The sequence below is a fragment of the Myotis yumanensis genome, unplaced genomic scaffold (genome assembly GCF_028538775.1).
Source record: "Myotis yumanensis isolate MYYU_CA2020_CCGP unplaced genomic scaffold, mMyoYum1.0.hap1 SCAF_6, whole genome shotgun sequence".
NCBI lineage: Eukaryota > Metazoa > Chordata > Mammalia > Chiroptera > Vespertilionidae > Myotis > Myotis yumanensis.
The window spans coordinates 14,726,386-14,744,786 of NW_027223757.1; the positions used below are offsets into that span (position 1 = coordinate 14,726,386).

An 18,401-nucleotide genomic window follows, 5' to 3' on the forward strand; every position below is an offset into this window, starting at 1 on the left:
AGATCAATGGAACAGAATTGAGAGCCCAAATATAAAACCGTATGAACACGGGCAGATAATTTTAGGCAAAGGAGCCAGAAACACACAACAGAGAAAAGCAAGCCTCTTCAATAAATAGTTCTGGAAAAATTGGAAAGCCACTTGCAAAAGAATGAAACTACATTATAGTTTGTCCCCATGTACAAAAATTAATTTAAAATGGGTCAAAGACCTCCCAGTAAATATAAGATCTTAAACAATAAATTACATAGAAGAAAATATAGCTACCAAACTTATGGACCTTGGTTGTAGAGAATATCTTACTTCCCAAAGGCAAGGGAAGTAAAGGCAAACATAAACGAATGGGACTATATCAAACTAAAAAGCTTCTACACAGCAAAAGAAACCAACAACAAAGAGGCAGCTGACTGAATGGGTGATATTTGCAAACAATAGCTCTGATAAAGGTTAAATATCTAAAATATATAAAGAACTCATAAAACTCAACATTCAACAAACAAACAGACAACCCAATTTAAAAATGGGCAGAGAAAATGGACCTAAACAGACACCTCTCCTAAGAAGACATACAATGGCCAACAGATATATGAAAATATGTTCAACCTCACTAGAAATTCGGGCAGGGGTGGGGAACTTTTTTTCTGCCAAGGGCCAATTTGATATTTATAACATCATTCACGGGCCATATAAAATTATCATAACTTAAATATTATGCTGCTATGAAAAAAGCTCCTAGATTTATTGAATTTTGAGTCCCGCCTGCAATTGCCTTGGCAGGGCCAGATCAACAGATATGGCCTGCAGGGCCAGATGTTCCCCACCCCTGAATTAAGGAAATGCAAATCAAAACTACAATGAAATACCACCTCACACCTGTTAGAATGGCTATTATCAACAAGACAAGTAATAACAAGTGTTGGAGAGGTTGTGAAAAAAAGGGTTCCATTAATTGCTGGTGGGAATGTAAACTGGTACAGTCACTATGGAAAAACAGTCTGGTGATTCCCCAAACATTGAGAATAGAGGTACTCAGCAATCCTTCTCCTGGGTATATACCTGAAAAGCTCGAAAACATGTATTCCCAATGATACATGCACCACTATGTTCATTGCAGCATTATTTACTGTGGCTAAGACATGGAGACAACCAAAGTGTCCTTCCATAGAGGATTAGATACAGAAGACGTGGTACATATATGCAATGGAATCCCACCCAACCATAAAAAAAGGATGAAATACTGCCATTTGTGACAACATGGATGGACCTTGAGATTATTATGCTAAGTGAAATAAGGCAGTCAGAAAAAGGTAAGAGCCATATGATTTCACTCATATGTGGGATATAAAACTGAAACTAGTGAACACAAACAGCAGTGGTTGCCAGAGGAGGGAAGGGGGTGAGGGAAGGGGGTGAGGGTGAAGGGAGTATATGTTGATGAAAGATGATTTGACTTTGGGTGGTGGGAACACAGTGCAATATACAGATCTTGTATCATAGAAATGTATACTTTGAAACCCATCTGATCCAATAAATTTAGTAACAAAAATATCATCACTAAATATAGGTAACACCATACCATGAACCAACAAATTTAATTTAATTTTGTTTCTTTCTAAAAATATAGTCTAATATGTCCATCTCAGAGGACAAATTTAAGCAGTTGGTTTTTAAGCACCTTGAAAAATTAGATATTTGGCCCTACTTGCAAGCTAACAAGGCCAGTTTCATAGATGCTGGTAGAAGATACAAAACTCCTGGGTTAGAGTTAAAGACTGTCACTCAGGTGCAACAAGCAGTATGAGCATCAGCTTATTCTGTGCTGGTTTCCTGAGCTCCATTTCCCACAAGCCTAAGCGAAGAGGGTCAGGTAATGTTTGCCCATGCAGTGGGTGTTGTTACAGAAGAGTGGCCCTGAACTGAGGGAACTCAAATAAGCCTGCTTGCCCTTTCTCAAGAGAGAGACACTAGCTCTGTCTTCCAAACCTTCCCTTTGTTCAGAGGGAAATACTCTCTCTAGCTTCCCAGGCTTTGCCAAGGCTGTTCACTATGCAGGCTTGAAAAGGAGTCTGGGAAAAAGACCAGTTAGTGCCTTGGGAACACAGGAGATCCATGGAAAACTGTCTCTCAGCATTGGCGATGGCTGACACCCCTTTATATAAACAGTAGATATGAGACAAATTTTCTTCATGTTTAGAATATGGCCCCAAATGAATTTAAAAACATTGAAATGGGAACCAAATTATTTGACAGCTGCATTCAGAATGTTTTGGAGAGTCATAATCACATAGTTCTAGGAGGAACTTAAATATATATAATGCATATATAACACACACACATATCTATAAAGCTTATTTTTACCTCCCCAATTAAAATGTAATTTTTTTAGAATAATGACTATATATACATATGCATATATATATATTTGTGTGTGTATATTTATTCTCTTATTCTGGTTCCTACATTACTTTGCATTAACTTAATTAATAAAATTATGTAGGTCTGCCCTCCCACTTATTTTTTTTCCACATTGCCATGAGAACAACAACAAAAAGTGTGTTCCTGTAGTCTGAGGGTTCTTATCTTCAAGATCATTTATCCATAGGATGCAGGACCATGCCCCGCACCTAGTAGAAGTCAGTGTATATTTTTGCATTGCGTGGACTTGAACTCAGGAGCCCGTTCTATACATGTCGTCAGCCAAAAGCTGCTCTCGCTCGAACACATGCTGTGCTTTGAAAATTGAAAACACTTCCTTTTCCTCAAACCAGTAGACAATAATTTCAAGCTTAAAGATTCCTGTTCTTTATTATGGTTCTAGGGTGTAGGGCAGGCGCATAAAACTAAGTGAAGTATTGGATATGTCTCCAGGAATATTTGTTTTATTAGGAGAGAAGAAGTGAGTCAAAGAGTGTCTATTTTTTTTTTTTCTTCCTCTAAGAACTGTCTCCTCTCCAAACGCCCCCCCCCCCCCCCCCCCCCCGCCCCCGGCTCATTTTCATCCGCTTCAATGGGAATGCAGCAGCCAGAGTTGACTGTTGAAATACACTATTCATGTAAGTTCCACCGGAGGCTGACGCACCAACGCAATGCTTTGGAAACACTCTGGTCTTCTTTTCTAAATTAAACATTGCAACAACGAATGCAGAAAGTACAGAATGTTTCCGTCCTCTCTCCACCTCAAAATCACCTCCTACAGGAACGAGCGAGCAGATGTGTGTCCATGTGAATTCCCATCTACCACAGCTACTCGCCTGGCCAGGGTCTTGCACACAAAGGGTGGGAGGGGGCGTGGGGAAGCTGCAAGGGGACAACCCCCCGCCTGGCCGGGCGCTGCCTGCCGGAGTCTCGGGCTGGGGAGCGGGGGCCGGGAGCGGGCTAAACTTGGGGCTCGGGATACAGGAATAACACAAAAATCGCGTCCTACCCAAACGAGTCGGGCAGAGGCGGGGAGGGCGTGCGCGAGCCGAGTGAATGCTGACGTCGCCGCGAGATCGGCGCTGGGATCCTTGGAGAGGAGTTGGGCTGCACCAGGTCCCCCTTTGAGCAGCGGCAGCTGGAGCCACCGCAGCAGCGGCGGCAGCAGCAGCGGCCGGAGGGGCGCGCCCGAGTCCCGCCGCCCGCCCGGGGCGCACGGGGAGAGGCCGGCTGCCCAGGCGGCTCCGGACGCACAAAGGCGGCGGCCGCCCGCGTGGCCTGCTCTCCCCCGGCGTCCCGTGCCCGCTCCCCTCCTTCGCGTCTGACAATGGGAATGGCAGGGCCGGGCGAGGGCCCGGGACAGCGGGGGCCCTGAGCTCCGCACCCCCACCCCTCCTGCCGGGAGAGACGGCGGGCGGCTCGCGGGCCATGTGTCCACGGCGGCTCCCCTGTGCGTCTTCGGCCCGGGTCCCCGCTCCCGCCCCTCTTCTCTGCCGGATGCACCCCACCCCGAGGAGTTGATGCTGCTCTGGCCGCCGCCGGAGCCGCGGCTGCTGGATGCCAGGGAGTGCCGCATCGCCAGCGTCCCCGCCGGCCTCCGGGCGAGCTGGTAGGAGCCGGCTGCTCTCTCTCCTCTCTTGCTCCGGGCTTTTGTAGGAAAGGTAGAGACATTTTGCTGTGATTCTCCACCCTCTCACCCCACCCAGCCTTTGCAATGTACGTTCTCAGAGAGCTCCCCCAGGCCCCCGCGGCCAGTCCCTTGACATAACGGGCCAGAGAAAGAGGCAGAAGTTGGGGGTGGGGTTGGAGGGGAGCCCCCGCTGGGGCCAACGCCGCCAAAACCCTCCTGGTGCCTCAGGAGATCACGGGTGTATCTGAGGGGGGCGGAGGGACGGTGAGCTCTCTGCAGTCTCCACCTATTAGGATCGTAATCAGTTAAAATAAAAATCCCACCAATATCCTTTTAAAAATAGATTCGTTGAAAAGCAGCAAGGGAAATAAGCCCCTCTCCCCTCTCTCTTTCTCTCCTTTTCTTTCTGGTAAAGACGCTCTTCCCCCGCCGGGAGCTCAGCGCGGAAGAGCCAGCTCGGTATCCATCAGCCTCCCCATCGTCATCCCCGGCGGGAGCATCCTTCGCGGGGACCGCAGAGGCAGCGGAGCGCGGAGGCTGCGATGCGCGTGGGGGCTGTTTGTGTCACCTCTTGGGGGAGCAGAGGACAGGACCGAGATCAGCGCCGCCCGTGCTGGTGCGCTTAGGGGTGTTGTCTTCGGTGAGAGAAAGGACAAGAAGAGGAGTGAGGTCCGCATCTCTTTAAAGGAAAGGGAAGAGGGGACCGAAGTGGAGGCGCTTTGATAGGCGAGCGGGGAGAGAAGTTTATATCCTTCATTGACAAGCGGCGGGAAGGCGGGAGCAACAGGGTCCTTGATTGGACACCAAGACAAATCATTTCCTGTGAAGAAGAGGAAGCAGGCGGCTTCGAGGTCTGGAGGCCAGAGTGTGGTGGAGGCAAGGGCCAGGTGTGCTGCAGGGGAGGCTCGGGACCAGCAAAACAATGACTCATTTACAAGCCGGGCTGTCCCCGGAGACCCTGGAGAAAGCTCGCCTGGAGCTCAATGAGAACCCGGACACCCTCCACCAGGACATCCAGGAGGTGAGAGACATGGTCATCACCAGGCCGGACATTGGCTTTCTGCGCACAGATGATGCCTTCATCTTACGCTTCTTGCGGGCCAGGAAGTTTCATCACTTCGAGGCCTTCCGCCTCCTGGCCCAATACTTTGAGTACCGGCAGCAGAACCTGGACATGTTCAAAAGCTTCAAGGCCACGGACCCTGGCATCAAGCAGGCACTGAAGGATGGCTTCCCCGGGGGCCTGGCCAACCTGGACCACTATGGCAGGAAGATTCTAGTCCTTTTTGCTGCCAACTGGGATCAGAGCAGGTAAATCCTAAAACCCAACTCATATGAGGGACTCTTTTATTCTCCCATTTTCCAGAATTTACCCTGAGTAGCCATCGCTTTACAGCTTTCATGCTTTTGTTTATTTGGTTGGGAAAAAAGAGAAAGTGGAACTAAAAAATGAGTTTTGGGTGGGCACCCTGGGGATGTGGGAGGGGCTTGTTGGAAACCTTTGCAACTCTTACTTCTCTAGCACCCAGCTGCTACTGCAGCTTAAAGTGCTTCCCGCACCCTATTCTTGTGCTGCAATCAAAATAATTGAACTTCTAAATAAATGTGCTAATTTTTTTTCACCTCCTAAATAAGTTCACTGTTCTCTGGAGAAATTAGTGTGAGGATAGAGACAACTTTTTCTCCTTCCTTCTAAATAAATTTTTCTTTCTAAATAAATTCTTAAACTAGACTCATCATCATTTTCATGATCACCATCTTCTTCATTATCATCAACATCATCATCATCTCTGTCTCTAGTACATTATCTTTTAAGGGTAGCCTGGCATTCAACCGAGAGCAAGTAGTTTTATTGCTTGGGAACTTTTCTGCTTGGTGCTGTGCGGATGAAGGAATAATATGATGTGTGTCACTTCAAGGAAAAGGCAGAGTTGTATCCTCTGGTGCTGAGCATGCCTACCGACGCTGAAATCAAGGCTGGCTGGTGTGCCGCTCCTCACCTGTCACTAATCTAAAGAAGATGTTTCCTGTCTGATGTGATTTTTCATCTCTTGGAAGGAAGTGGAAAATGTTTAGATATGTCAGTTGGCAGACTTTTTGAGCTCTTTTGCTTTTCAATGGAGAAGAAATATTTTTATTGTATCTACAGATGATAGAAAAAGGGAGAGAGTGACTCCTCTACTTCCTCAATCAGAACTATTTCCTCAGACTAACAGATGTAAGAAATTATAAACACTCCTGTGTAAGGTAGTTTCAATGAAGTTCAAAGTTAAATGTATTTCATGGAACTTAAACATGTTATCAGAACCATGAATTATAAGAAGCTGGTTGTTAAAATATTGGTGTGTTTTTTAGTTCTGTGAATGGGGACTTTTGATGCATCAAGTTAGTTTAAACCATCTCTGGTTCAATTGTCAAAGACTTTTGTTCAGTGGCTGGGATATCTTATAGATTTCTAGATAGGCCTTTCAGAGTCTTGGGATCTTAGAATGTAAATTAATACTTTTAACAGGTTTTTACCCATTAATTGGTTACCTTTTCTCTGTAATTCTAGGTTGAGAACTACTACAATCATTTTTTAGGCAAATATAAAGACAAACTACTACCTGAGGAATCTTAAAATCATAAAACTAAGAAACTAATAGAGTTAGCCATTGAGGGAGAATGGAGTCCTGTTACTTACTTTGGTTAGTTATAGAGATCATATTTTACTTTTTATTGGTAGCAAAGTTTAAAGGACCATGAAATGCCATTCTTCGACCACAATTTTTCTTTAACATTAAAAAAAAATCTGATAAGTACATTGTAGGGTCATGCAAACCAGTGATTGTGTATATCAAAATGGAAAACTTTTATTCAAGAAAGAACCTACTATTCCAGTTGTCAATTAGATTAGAACTTTGTTTATTAAGCTACAGTTAAATGGGAGTTGTGGAAATTTTATATTTAAATATGTTTCAAAGTCTGAAAGATATTAGGCAGATCACATTTAGGGAGACATGCATTTCTTTCTTTCTTTCTTTCTTTCTTTCTTTCTTTCTTTCTTTCTTTCTTTCTTTCTTATTATTCAATGTATATTAATTTTTATTGACTTTATTGGGGTTACATTGGTAAATAAAACTATAAAGGTTTCAAGTGTACAACTCAATAGAACATCTGCATCCTGCATTATATACCCATTGACCAAAGTAAAGTCTCTTTCCATCCCCATTTATCCTCCCCTTTGCCCACTTCCACCTTTTTTCACCCTGCCTCCCAATCCCCCTTCCCTCTGACAGCTGTCGGTCTGTTCTATGTATCTATCCTTCTGTTTCTATTTTGTTTATTAAATTATTTGTTCATTAGATTCCACAGATAAATGAGGTCATATGGTATCTGTCTTTCTCTGACTGGCTTATTTCACTTAGCATGAGGCATGCATTCACATTAGATCCATTTTAATTTATATCTATAAGTGAGCTAATATTCACACTGATTTATAAACCTAATTAAGATGAACATCACTTAACAGTTCTCATGTATATGGGAAGTTGATTATTCCAGATTACTAAAGAGACTATGTTTTTGTTGTCTATTTCATACTTTTCTATAAAGGATAGGTTATGAGCAATCAAAATCTATCTCCCTGGAAATCTACAATGGGAGAAGATTTGTTAATTGGTATATAAAACTATTTTTATTAAATCTACGTAAAAACTTTAAATATTAAAAAATTTGTACATGTGAAATTAAAAATGAGAAGCTGTGTCCTATGAAAATACCCTATCACAGGGGTCCTCAAACTTTTTAAACAGGGGGCCAGTTCACTGTCCCTCAGACCGTTGGAGGGCCGGACTATAGTTTAAAAAAAACCTATGAACAAATTCCTATGCACACTGCACATATCTTATTTTGAAGTAAAAAAACAAAATGGGAACAAATACAATATTTGTATTTGCATGTGGCCCGCGGGCCATAGTTTGAGGACCCCTGCCTTATCAGGTTCTAGACTAATAATTGTGAATTCTGTTTCTATGGATGTAAATGAGTAGGCATAATAATGAAGTTATAGTACATCCAAGTCAAAAGGTATACAAATTATTTAGAGTTTCACTAAAATTCAGTTGAGTTTTCTCCTCCTGCATTCTAAAAAAAAAGTTATTCCTCCCCTCTCCCTGCCTGCCCTCCTTCCCAAACCTACATATACTCAATAACAAGGACCAGTGGCTAAATAGGTCCATTCTCTTGGCACCCTCTGTAAACCACTATCATTGGTACATGTGCATAACAACTGCCCAGAAACCTGCAGGACAGCTGCGTTTCTGGCAGTACCAGCACAACACCAGCCCTTTTCCTACCTTCGGCCTGATCCCCCTTTCTTCTTCCATGCTGCAGCCTCACGTCTTGTCTGACTTGGCTCCTATGGGAATTTCTACCTCCTTCCCTAGATATTTACCTCACTGTTGCTGTGTTAGGTGGATAGCCATGTCCGGTGTTCTCACCTTTCTGCTCTGATCCTGCAGCCCAAACAACTTGGGTCTCTTGAGAAGACTGACTGCTCATCTGAACACAATTTGGACCCCCTTCCTTGAGTTGATCAGTGATTTACCTGGCTTTCAACACCTTACACAGAAAGGAGCATTGTTTTAAAGAAACAATAGGTGGGAATGTCTACAGTTATAGAGGGAAATTCCAGAAGTCAGTTAGAAATAATGCCCCCCTTTTATTTGGAAAACAGGTTATTTTCAACTTCCCAAAGGGAAACAGAAGATTTTTAAAATAAGTTTTGAAGAGCTTTGTAAAGACCTCTGAAATAGTTAATGTGTATATAAAAAAGACTAAGCCTTATGTTATTATTTTATAAGAGCACCTGAACTAGAGTTAATGCTCAATAAATATTTCTTTAGTTGAATTAGGTTATACATTTAAAAAATAATCCTAAGTAGAAAGTTACCTAATACATACTTTCTCCTATATTAAATTTGTAGGACAGTTTCCTGCGCTTCTCAGGAGACTGGAAATAGTAAATAGGTGTGAGATGATGACTATAAATAAAACAGTGTCTCTTTCTACTGCAATATAATGCAGGTCAGTTTCAGCATATTGATTTGGACGACTTCCAAAGCCTTTACAAGAGACATGAATTTTTCAGGAAGACTGAGGTAAAATAATATTTACAGTGTACCCACCTTCTAATAAATCTTAAAAAAATGAAATACTGAAATGTCAAAGTGACTTTCAGTTTGATTTGTGGTTCTTTTGAAAAAGAACAGAACAGGCTTAGATGACTTATTACATTTATTGAGCAGGATGTCTTTGGAAAATATTCATAAAATGTAATCTCCTTTGTTTCAGATCATCTAACATAATTTCTGAAAGCGAGAGTAAATTCTATACATTTAAAAACAATTGGATTATTTCACTGCATCACTAGGATGCAGTAGCCCTCCATACATTACATTCTGTATGTCTTTCATGAGAGATAGTGCCCTGCTTAGGACTCAACAGATCCTTCAAATTTCCACCTGATTTCAACAACAGAATGTGAGGATGATGTACCATGAAGCTAGAAGAGATTGCAAAGGATGTTAGAAAAGGAAGTTTGGAATAAAACTAGATCATGATCTACACCCTAGGACAGTGGTCGGCAAACTCATTAGTCAACAGAGCCAAATATCAACAGTACTTCTTCAAAATAGACTCGCTCAGGCCGAAAACCGACTTCTGCTCACGGGCCACGAAGTTTCAATCGCACTGTATGTGCGCGCCCGCACGTGGTATTTTGTGGAAGAGCCACACTCAAGGGGCCAAAGAGCCGCATGTGGCTTGCGAGCTGCAGTTTGCCGACCACTGCCCTAGGACATGAGAGCAGGTATCTGAGTAGTCATATATACTTATTGGGAGTATTCATGAGTAAATTGTGTCACCTGAAATATAATGATGACACATATTCTGATAGTTGACCTGTAACTTTTGGCCTTCAAGTTGTACTTTACCTTATTACTTACAAAGTAGTTCTCTATACTTTAGTACAGCAAACAATAATTTATCTGGGATCTGGTTAATAATGATAAGAAAACCATTAAATACCGTTAAACGAAAATAATTCTTAACATAGTGGCAATTCAGAAAGCACTGACCGTCTTGCACTCTGTTTGGCTTGTCATAATGGATATTGATCATCACTTAAGAGTATTGAAGCTCTGGAAGGGGTAGAAGCCTGACTGGTTAGACACTGCTATGATCCTGAAACTTATCCTGGAGTTTGCCTAAAAACCATATTATTGTCAGTTTGTTTACTTTGTGTGGCTTTTCATACAAAAGAAAATATTATACAAATGGCTAGCTATTTGCAGTTTCAGACTGAATTATGATTATGCTTCCATTTATTAAAATAACGTGACCAATCTCCAAATGGAAAGATTTATGATGACAACGGATTAAAATTTTAAAAGTAACCATGGACTACACAGGATAATTTTTTTGGCTTGATTTTTCAAGACCTTGACTCAATTTATTAAAATCTGAAAATATTTCTCTACTTTGGCTTCACGGTGTTATATATCATGACAGGGCCAGGAATGTTTACCTTCAAAATCCTGGAAGCACTGCTGTGCTCTCTTCTGGGTGGGCTTGGAGATTAGGTCAAAGCTAGAAGTGGCAGGTGTGGATTCTGTGGGGTTTCTGCTCCAGCAGAGTTTCCGCATCGCTTTCTTATAAGGATGCTCTTTTAACAAAGCTCTGAAAACAACAGCTTATTCCAAACTATGCCCTTGGTCCATAGCATGGAAAATGCAAAAGAGAAAAATTGTCCTGAAAAATGTTAGTAGAATATTGGAACAAATCTCTAAAAAAAAAAATAGGACAGTCTCCAAAAACTGAGCAATTATGAAGTAATTAGTAAAACAATTCTGAAATAACAGCAAAGACCGAGGGCTAACTTCAGTAGGAAGTTGCTTGGGTCTGGACTGAGCCAGGTGTGTTTCAAATATGAAACTTTAAACAAAGTTGGAGAGAAGAAAGAGACTTGAGGTTACTACAGTGCACTGAAAGTGTGCCTTGAAATGTTTAAAGCTATTTTAAACCATGAGCCACGTTAGTAAATTAATAAGTTATCCTTTGTAAATGAATACATTTCCTGCATTCTGGGAAAAAGTTTGAGCGCTTTTACATCACTGAGGACAGGTGTATATTTCATTAACGTAGTAAGTGACACGACTGACATGAGGGAAAGGATGTCCTTGTATGTCGGGTCCTCATAACATCAAACCGAGCGAATAGTACTCAAGTCAATTTTTAAAAAAGAATACTTTAGTCTAATGTTTGTTACACACAGAAATTTAGCAGTTGCTGGAGGCAAATAAACACACATAACACATTATTTGTACTAACAAGGGACATACAACATCTGTGGGAAGAAAATACATGAAAAGCTAAATAACCACCAGAGAATTGTAAGTGCTTAATGAGGGGACTCTTTGCCAGTGGAGAAGTTCAGGGCAGAGGGGCAGCTGTGAGCTACTGAGTGTTTTATAGAGAAAGCATTGCCTACTTGGTTAACTAAATTAGACCTTTTAGTATTTCATTTTAGTTAATTAATTAATTAACTTATTTGTTCATTTTAAATCACTTTTATAGCATGTATCAGGCACTCTTTTAAGCAGTTAAACATTTACGTATAAAATCTTTAATAGAATCATACAAGGTAGGTCCTGTTAATATTTATATTTTGTAGATGAGGAAAGTGAGGCATAGAGCAGTTAAGTATTTCACCCACAATCAGTGAATTGGTCAAACTTTTTTTGCATGTAAAGACAGCCACATAAATCTAGATAAACACACAGAATTTGTTACAATTATATCAAAAAGGCAAGCTCTGATCATTTAAAAATCATCTGTGGTTTAGAAAGTCTGGATTCACTATCATAATATTGATGATTTGACACAGAAAGTTAAGTTGCTGCAATGAATCCTCTGAGGGAAGGACAGCACTACGCAGGCACTGGCTTGGAGTGTCCTGCCCTGACAAGGAGCGTTGCCTTCCTGATGTGTTTGCATATTTCCAGCACAATTCTGTTTTATCTTATTTTGGTGGCAGCAGTGTATACTTTCCAAACGTTTTTTCAAGGAGAGACTTTTTCTCTAGGTGTTTTATTTCCAACAAAACATCTTTTGTTCTCACTCACCTACATTCCCATAGCAGCAAGGCCCACACAGATAATCTTCTGTGTTTAGTGATACAAACCAGACACATGAATATTTCAGAGTTCATATTTTCTCCAGGGTTGGTAGACTTAGCCTCTTCCCATCCCAATTCTTTTGAATGTCTGGTTGCTCTTCCTCCACCAAAGCCCCCTGGTGGGGCCGGGCTGGAACGTGTCCTGGTACCTGGCATGGCACCATGATGGTATTGACTTTGTGATCTATCTTCCGACACATTATGCCACTGACACATGAAAAAGCAGAACAGCTATTCATCACACTCGGTTCTGGTATGAGACACCACAGGGAGTGGAGAGAACTGTGGTGTCGGAAAGCGCTGGCTTCACACCTGGGCTGCTGTTTTACTCCCATGGGGATTCTGGGCAAACTCTTTCCATTCTCTGAGACTTGTGTTTTCATCTCTATAATTGGCTGAGACCTCATCTATGTCCTCATCGCCAAAATAATAGCATCAAAGCCAGTCCTGAGACTTTGGGCTCATTTTGAGATTAAGATAATGCATTTGAAATTCCTCTGGAAATCTGAGACTATTACATGGATAGAGGTATTATTATTATTTCCCCTCAGTAATATAAAACATGTAGATGGGCTCAACTTTAGCACTAATGACACCTCGAGGCATTAATAAAGGTAATTCTTCTCCTCTGTCTCTCCCCTAGCACCTTTCTAACAGGAAGTGCTCCAGATCTGGCTTAATGAACACTGATGGGCGGGGGCAGCCTTCATGAAGAATTTAATAATGGCTGATTGATTTAGTAACAAAGGGAAAATTGCTTGCTGTTGTGATGCCAAGATGCCAGTTCCCTCTGTCAGGCTGAAAGAAAGGGTTGGGAAGGAGGAAGGAAATGACCTGTCTGTGATTTAGGTTGCCCTTTGCCCTGATTGTAAACTGTGGTAGAGGATGAGGCACTGTGAACCCCAGCAGAGAAGCATAGGACCAGTAGGCACCCAAAGCCTTTCAGGGCTGGAGGCAGGAGAAGAAGCCCCCCTGCTCTTGATTGCACTGGTAGTAAATAGGAAAAGCGGATGGCCAAGTCTCCATCTCATGTTTATGTATTATAGCAACTTTGATCTATTTCAAGAGCATGGTCCGCCTAGACTGGTGTGCCACCTGTAAAATCCCTCAACTGGCGACATTATTTCTTCTTACTCCATGCTACTCATCTTCCTCTCCGAGCTGATTTCAGATTCAGGCTTTCCCTAGTGCTGTTTTAGGAAGCACAGTCAGGAGTCAAGAGCTGTGTAGCTGTGCTAGTCTGTTATCTATGGCCTTTTCCCAGCATTCAAGGGAAGAATAGCCATGGTGCAGCTCCTACAAATTGGGGTGTCAACCCCACGCAGGAGCATGTGGGCTATTTACTGCACTGACACTGTATAAATTGTAACAGTAAAAAATAATTTCAAAGAGTAGAATTATGGTTGGATTCCTGAAGACATAAAATACATAAAATGCTCCATTTCTTTGGAAGATATTTTACAGACTTTAGCAAGATCTCTTTTAATAATGCTCTGCTTAGGAGTAGCCTGCTGAGCTGCTAATGGCAGTAATGTGACATGTCTGACAACAGAGGGCTGGAATGTCAAGAGGGGTTTTGACCTGCCCTTTCAATGCAGTCAGCTAGGATGTCTTTTATGATTCTTAAACTTATACATTAATATTATTTATATAAATATCATTTAATTCTTTTTTTGGAGCAGGATATAAAATTTTAAAACTTGGTGAGATTTACTCTTGAAAACGTTGCAAACCTGCTTTGATTCCATTGCTGATCCTGAGATCTGTCTTATTTTAGTTCTGTTGGAATAATAATATGCATATAAATTTCTCTTGATTTAGACACAGTTCTATAGAACCTATTTAAAGTGGGTTACTTAAAACAAATTGCCTCGTATTTTCAGCCCTTCCTGGTGTCATGATTTGTTCTTTTCCATGTACAATGCATCATCCTTCCAAAATTTACTTTAGATTCAAATTTTACTTAATGCTACTTTGGTATTAATGCTATTTGGTATTTTTATAGGCGACACAAGAATGATCATAATGAGAGAAAATTTCTAAGTTGAACTTTTTAAATTTCTAATTATTTTTACTGTGATATTATTATAAATGTCAGGAATTAAAATGAATATTGTTTAAAGGAGGGTCTACATTTTAACCAGAAATACAGCTTTCTTGCTCCAACTTCCCATAGGCTTTTGGTTATAACATTGTGTTAGGTCATTATATTTAAAAAGGAGATAGACCAACCATGAGGTGACAGATAAGGTATTCAGCCATACATGTTTGAGTTTAAAAAATATTTTTTATTGATTTCAGAGAGGAAGGGAGAGGGAGAGAGAGAGAGAAACACCAATGATGAGAGAGAATTATTGATTGGCTAACTCCTGCACGCCCCCTACTGGGGTTTGAGCCTGCAACCCCGGGCATGTGCCCTTGATTGGAATCGAACCCGGGACCCTTCAGTCCACAGGCCAATGCTTTATCTATTGAGCCAAACTGGCTAGGGCCATATTTCACAGTTTTAAGACAAGTAATAGAGCTCTACAAAATTGTATTATCTTATTTGTTTAGAAAGTATTTTAGGATGCATATCCTTAGGACTATAAATAGCCTATATACCATCCAGAGATTTAAAAAGAACCTGTTGATCTTTGCCTTTTACAATAGTAATAAGCTATCTAAAGATCATCATTAAATTTTAAAGTAAAAGATTAAAACAAATATTCTTCAGTTCTGATTATACCCTGCTAAGTACGTCCAGGCTCACCAGCTAATGAGGGAATGGGAAGAAATTCATCTTGAAATCTCCTGACACCATGCTCTACGCTGGCTTAAAGCTGGGATCCAAGAGAGATCCTATTCCATTCTGCGGTACTAATTTTTCAGATAAAGAATGAGGCCCAGAGAAAGTGAGAAGCCATCTGATCTTATGTTGTCAATTATTCCTTCCTTTCTGCAATACTATGCTTTCTCCATTCTTCTCCAAATGTTAGAAGTAAAAATAGAACTATTCCCTCATATGTACTCACTGTCCCATACTGTGAGTGAACATTTAGTGGAAGTCAGCCTATCACTTCCACTAAATGCCTGTGATTTCAGTTCTAATCCATCCACCTCCTTCTGAGGTCAAGATTTCTTTCTGTAACTTTTATTGAACACCTGAATGTCTGAAGAGAAACACACACACACACACACACACACACACACACACACACACAACTCGAGATGCAGGGTGCTCAAAAATGGAAATGATTAGCACATTCCATAATTTTGTTGCTTCCTCTTAAAGTGCTAGAATTCTTTTTTTAGAATAATTACCGTATCTCATTTTTTCTCAGCTCTGGTTGCATTACCTCCTTCGTTTTCTTGAGTTTAGGGATCTATATGTTTTTGATTCTGGTATCTTCAGCCTGGAGCTCTCGAGTTTAGAATCTACTTCTTCAGGTACTTAATTGCTATTAGATGAGTGTACTACAGGTTCTATTCTAAACTCTTCATTTTCAGCCATCCCCAAGGGCATCTTCTTTTTGCATTATACTGTTTACTCAGGCTCTGAAGCTAGAATCTGTGTGTCATCCTTTACTTTTCCATCATCTTAGTCTCCATATTTAATTAAGTGTCAAATTTTTACAAGTTTACTTCTGAAATACTTCTCAAATTTGGCTTCTAATCTCCACCCCTACCTCCACTGCGTACGTCAGTCCACAGTACTAGTAATGTCTTTGCACTCTAATCTTGTCCATTTTACAGGAACGTAAAGAGCATTTATTGGATTTTTACAATGTGCCAGACACAGTACTAAGGTGCAAGTCAGAAAAAGTTAGAGACCCAACCCCTAAATTCAGAAGGCCTGCATTATCATAGACAGTTATATTTCCCCCTCTGTACTCATTGATGTTCCTCTTTCTGTCCATATATCTCTTCTTCTTTCTTTTATTTTTATGAAGCAAACTCAGCACAAGGAATTAAAATATGCTGATAATTTTACCCATAGTTGTTCAGATATACTATTCTTGTTTATTGTTGAGGCTCCTCAAATCTCATTCAGAAAATTTCCAAATACGCACATATGAAATGTCAGTATTACTGAGAGCATTCCTGAGCTCTTTAAAAAGGTGCCATGCCCAATTCTCAGAGTAGTTAAAATGCCATTTTAGAAAATGATAGGAAGGCCTAGAGGTAAAGCCAATGGCTGTGAATATGAAGAGAACTGTAGTATTCCCCAAAACATGATAGTTTGTTTTGGTAGAATACATGCTAAATTCGAACATGTCACCTAGGTGCTGCAAAACAAGTTGCTCTTAAAATAATACTTTTGAACAAAATCATCTCCTTAAGATCTCTTAGGTATTTTCAGAGTAGTTTTCCGTGTGCTGAGATCTTCCCACAGTGGTTATCAGATGTAATGAGGACTTTCCTGTTGCTTATAGGTACACACTGGTGGACATTTTACGCGCCATCTTGCTGTCCTTAGAAGCCATGATCGAAGATCCTGAGCTTCAAGTAAATGGATTTGTTTTGATCATAGACTGGAGTAACTTCACCTTCAAGCAAGCCTCTAAACTGACGCCCAGCATGCTGCGATTGGCTATTGAAGGCCTTCAGGTAAAAGCTGACAAATTCTCCACTTTCTTGGTCTCCCATGTTTGACTTATCTAATTTGTTAGAATAGCAAAATGTCTTACGTAAGGAATAAAAGCAAGTTTTAGATAGTTTTCAAGCACAGACATTAAAACACTAATTGGACAAAGGATTTTAGAAGAAAAAGGATGTGGGCCTTTTAATAGGTGAGAATTTGTAATACTTGGCATAAGCCCTCACTCTGCCTAAACATAAATATGATAACCTGAGATTTTATCTTGATAATCAGAACAAACAACATCTTTTGGATTTTAATGATTAACTCTTTAGGCTTGCTTTGTTTCTTTTTTCTTTTCTGTGTATATTAGTTAATTAGTTAAAGGTTTGCCTCCTTATTTCATTTAAGCTGGTGAATTTGGAATATGATGGCATGCTGCCTAAAAACTGTTGGAAAGCCAACCAGCATGTTTTTGATCTCTAACCTATGGAACCACTGTTTTGAATTACTTTTCTAGACTTAATTGGGTTTTTCTTTGTGTGTGAAAGAGCTATCACGTAGAATTTACATAGGAATGGCGCCTCTTCCAGTAAATGACATTTAACTGATTGGGAATTATAAGATGGAAAATCAATGATTATTTAGTGGTATGTGATAATTCGCTGATGGCTGATTACTCCCTAAAAACGAGCCACTTCTCAGGGCAGCAGAACAGCTTAAGCCTTAACCTGTTTGAATTCACAGTTTGAGTTTTGCGTCTGGAGTGAATAAGACACCCTGGTCCCTTTTCTCCGCATCGGCTTTTTCTGGTACACGTTTCCTGACTTGCTTTTGGTGAGTCACCCTTGCTCCTGTCTTACCTTGAACAGTAATTTTCTTTTTTAAAACTCCATGGAGACAATTAATAAGGTTGGGAGAGGGCACAGGATAAAGCCTATTCGGAAATGTGTAGAATGTGCCCTAAGGCACGTGTGGAATGTGCCCTGTTGCCTGCAGTGTATAAAGTAGTTTTTATCTTGTAAAGAAAATTGGTTACCACCAACCATGTTACTTAACACAGGATGGCAGCCTAGCTTTTTAGACTTGTTATCACTGTTTAACCTGCGTCTTCTCTTTGCACTAGCGGTAGAGTAGGCCTTCCGCTGCATGAGGAACTGGGGAACTCCTATCATTCCCATGAAAAAACCACTTCAGAGATAGCCTCAGTGCTTTGCTATTTGCCAACTTACACACTCTATGGAGCCATTTAGTAGTAAGGTGAGAAGTCCTTGCAGGAGAAAAACGAAAAGTTCAGACATGTTTGGGAGCTTCCCTATTGGCCATGGCCGCTATCAGAACTTCTTTTAGTGCAAAGTGCCAGCATGACAGGAGCTATAGTCAGATGGAACCTCTGTGCTTGTGCTGGAGAGGGAGACGGCCTCGCCCTGCAGGGCCTGGGCTGGCTGCCTCCTCTCTGTTCCCCATAAATGTTTTCATCTCCTTTTCTTTCTCCCAGGACTGAGATTGAGGGAGCAGGGCTCGTGCTTTCTGGTTGTTGGTTGGGAAGCCACTTACAATAAGTGAACTCTTCCTTG

General features: G+C 41.0%; 1 protein-coding gene across 2 annotated transcripts in view; it reads left to right on the plus strand.

The window, feature by feature from the left end:
* The first annotated feature begins 3,637 nt into the window (after nt 1-3,637).
* Nucleotides 3,638-18,401, plus strand: part of CLVS2 (clavesin 2) — a 59,549-nt gene continuing 44,785 nt past the window's right edge. The window contains exons 1-3 of one of the 2 annotated variants that reach the window (XM_070417591.1): nt 3,638-4,076; nt 4,461-5,356; nt 16,679-16,853. In XM_070417591.1, coding sequence (XP_070273692.1) covers nt 4,968-5,356; nt 16,679-16,853 — 564 coding nt within the window. In that variant the 5' untranslated portion in view covers nt 3,638-4,076; nt 4,461-4,967. Of the gene's footprint in view, nt 4,077-4,398; nt 5,357-16,678; nt 16,854-18,401 lie in introns of those variants that run through there. The other variant, XM_070417592.1, reaches the window with a different exon arrangement.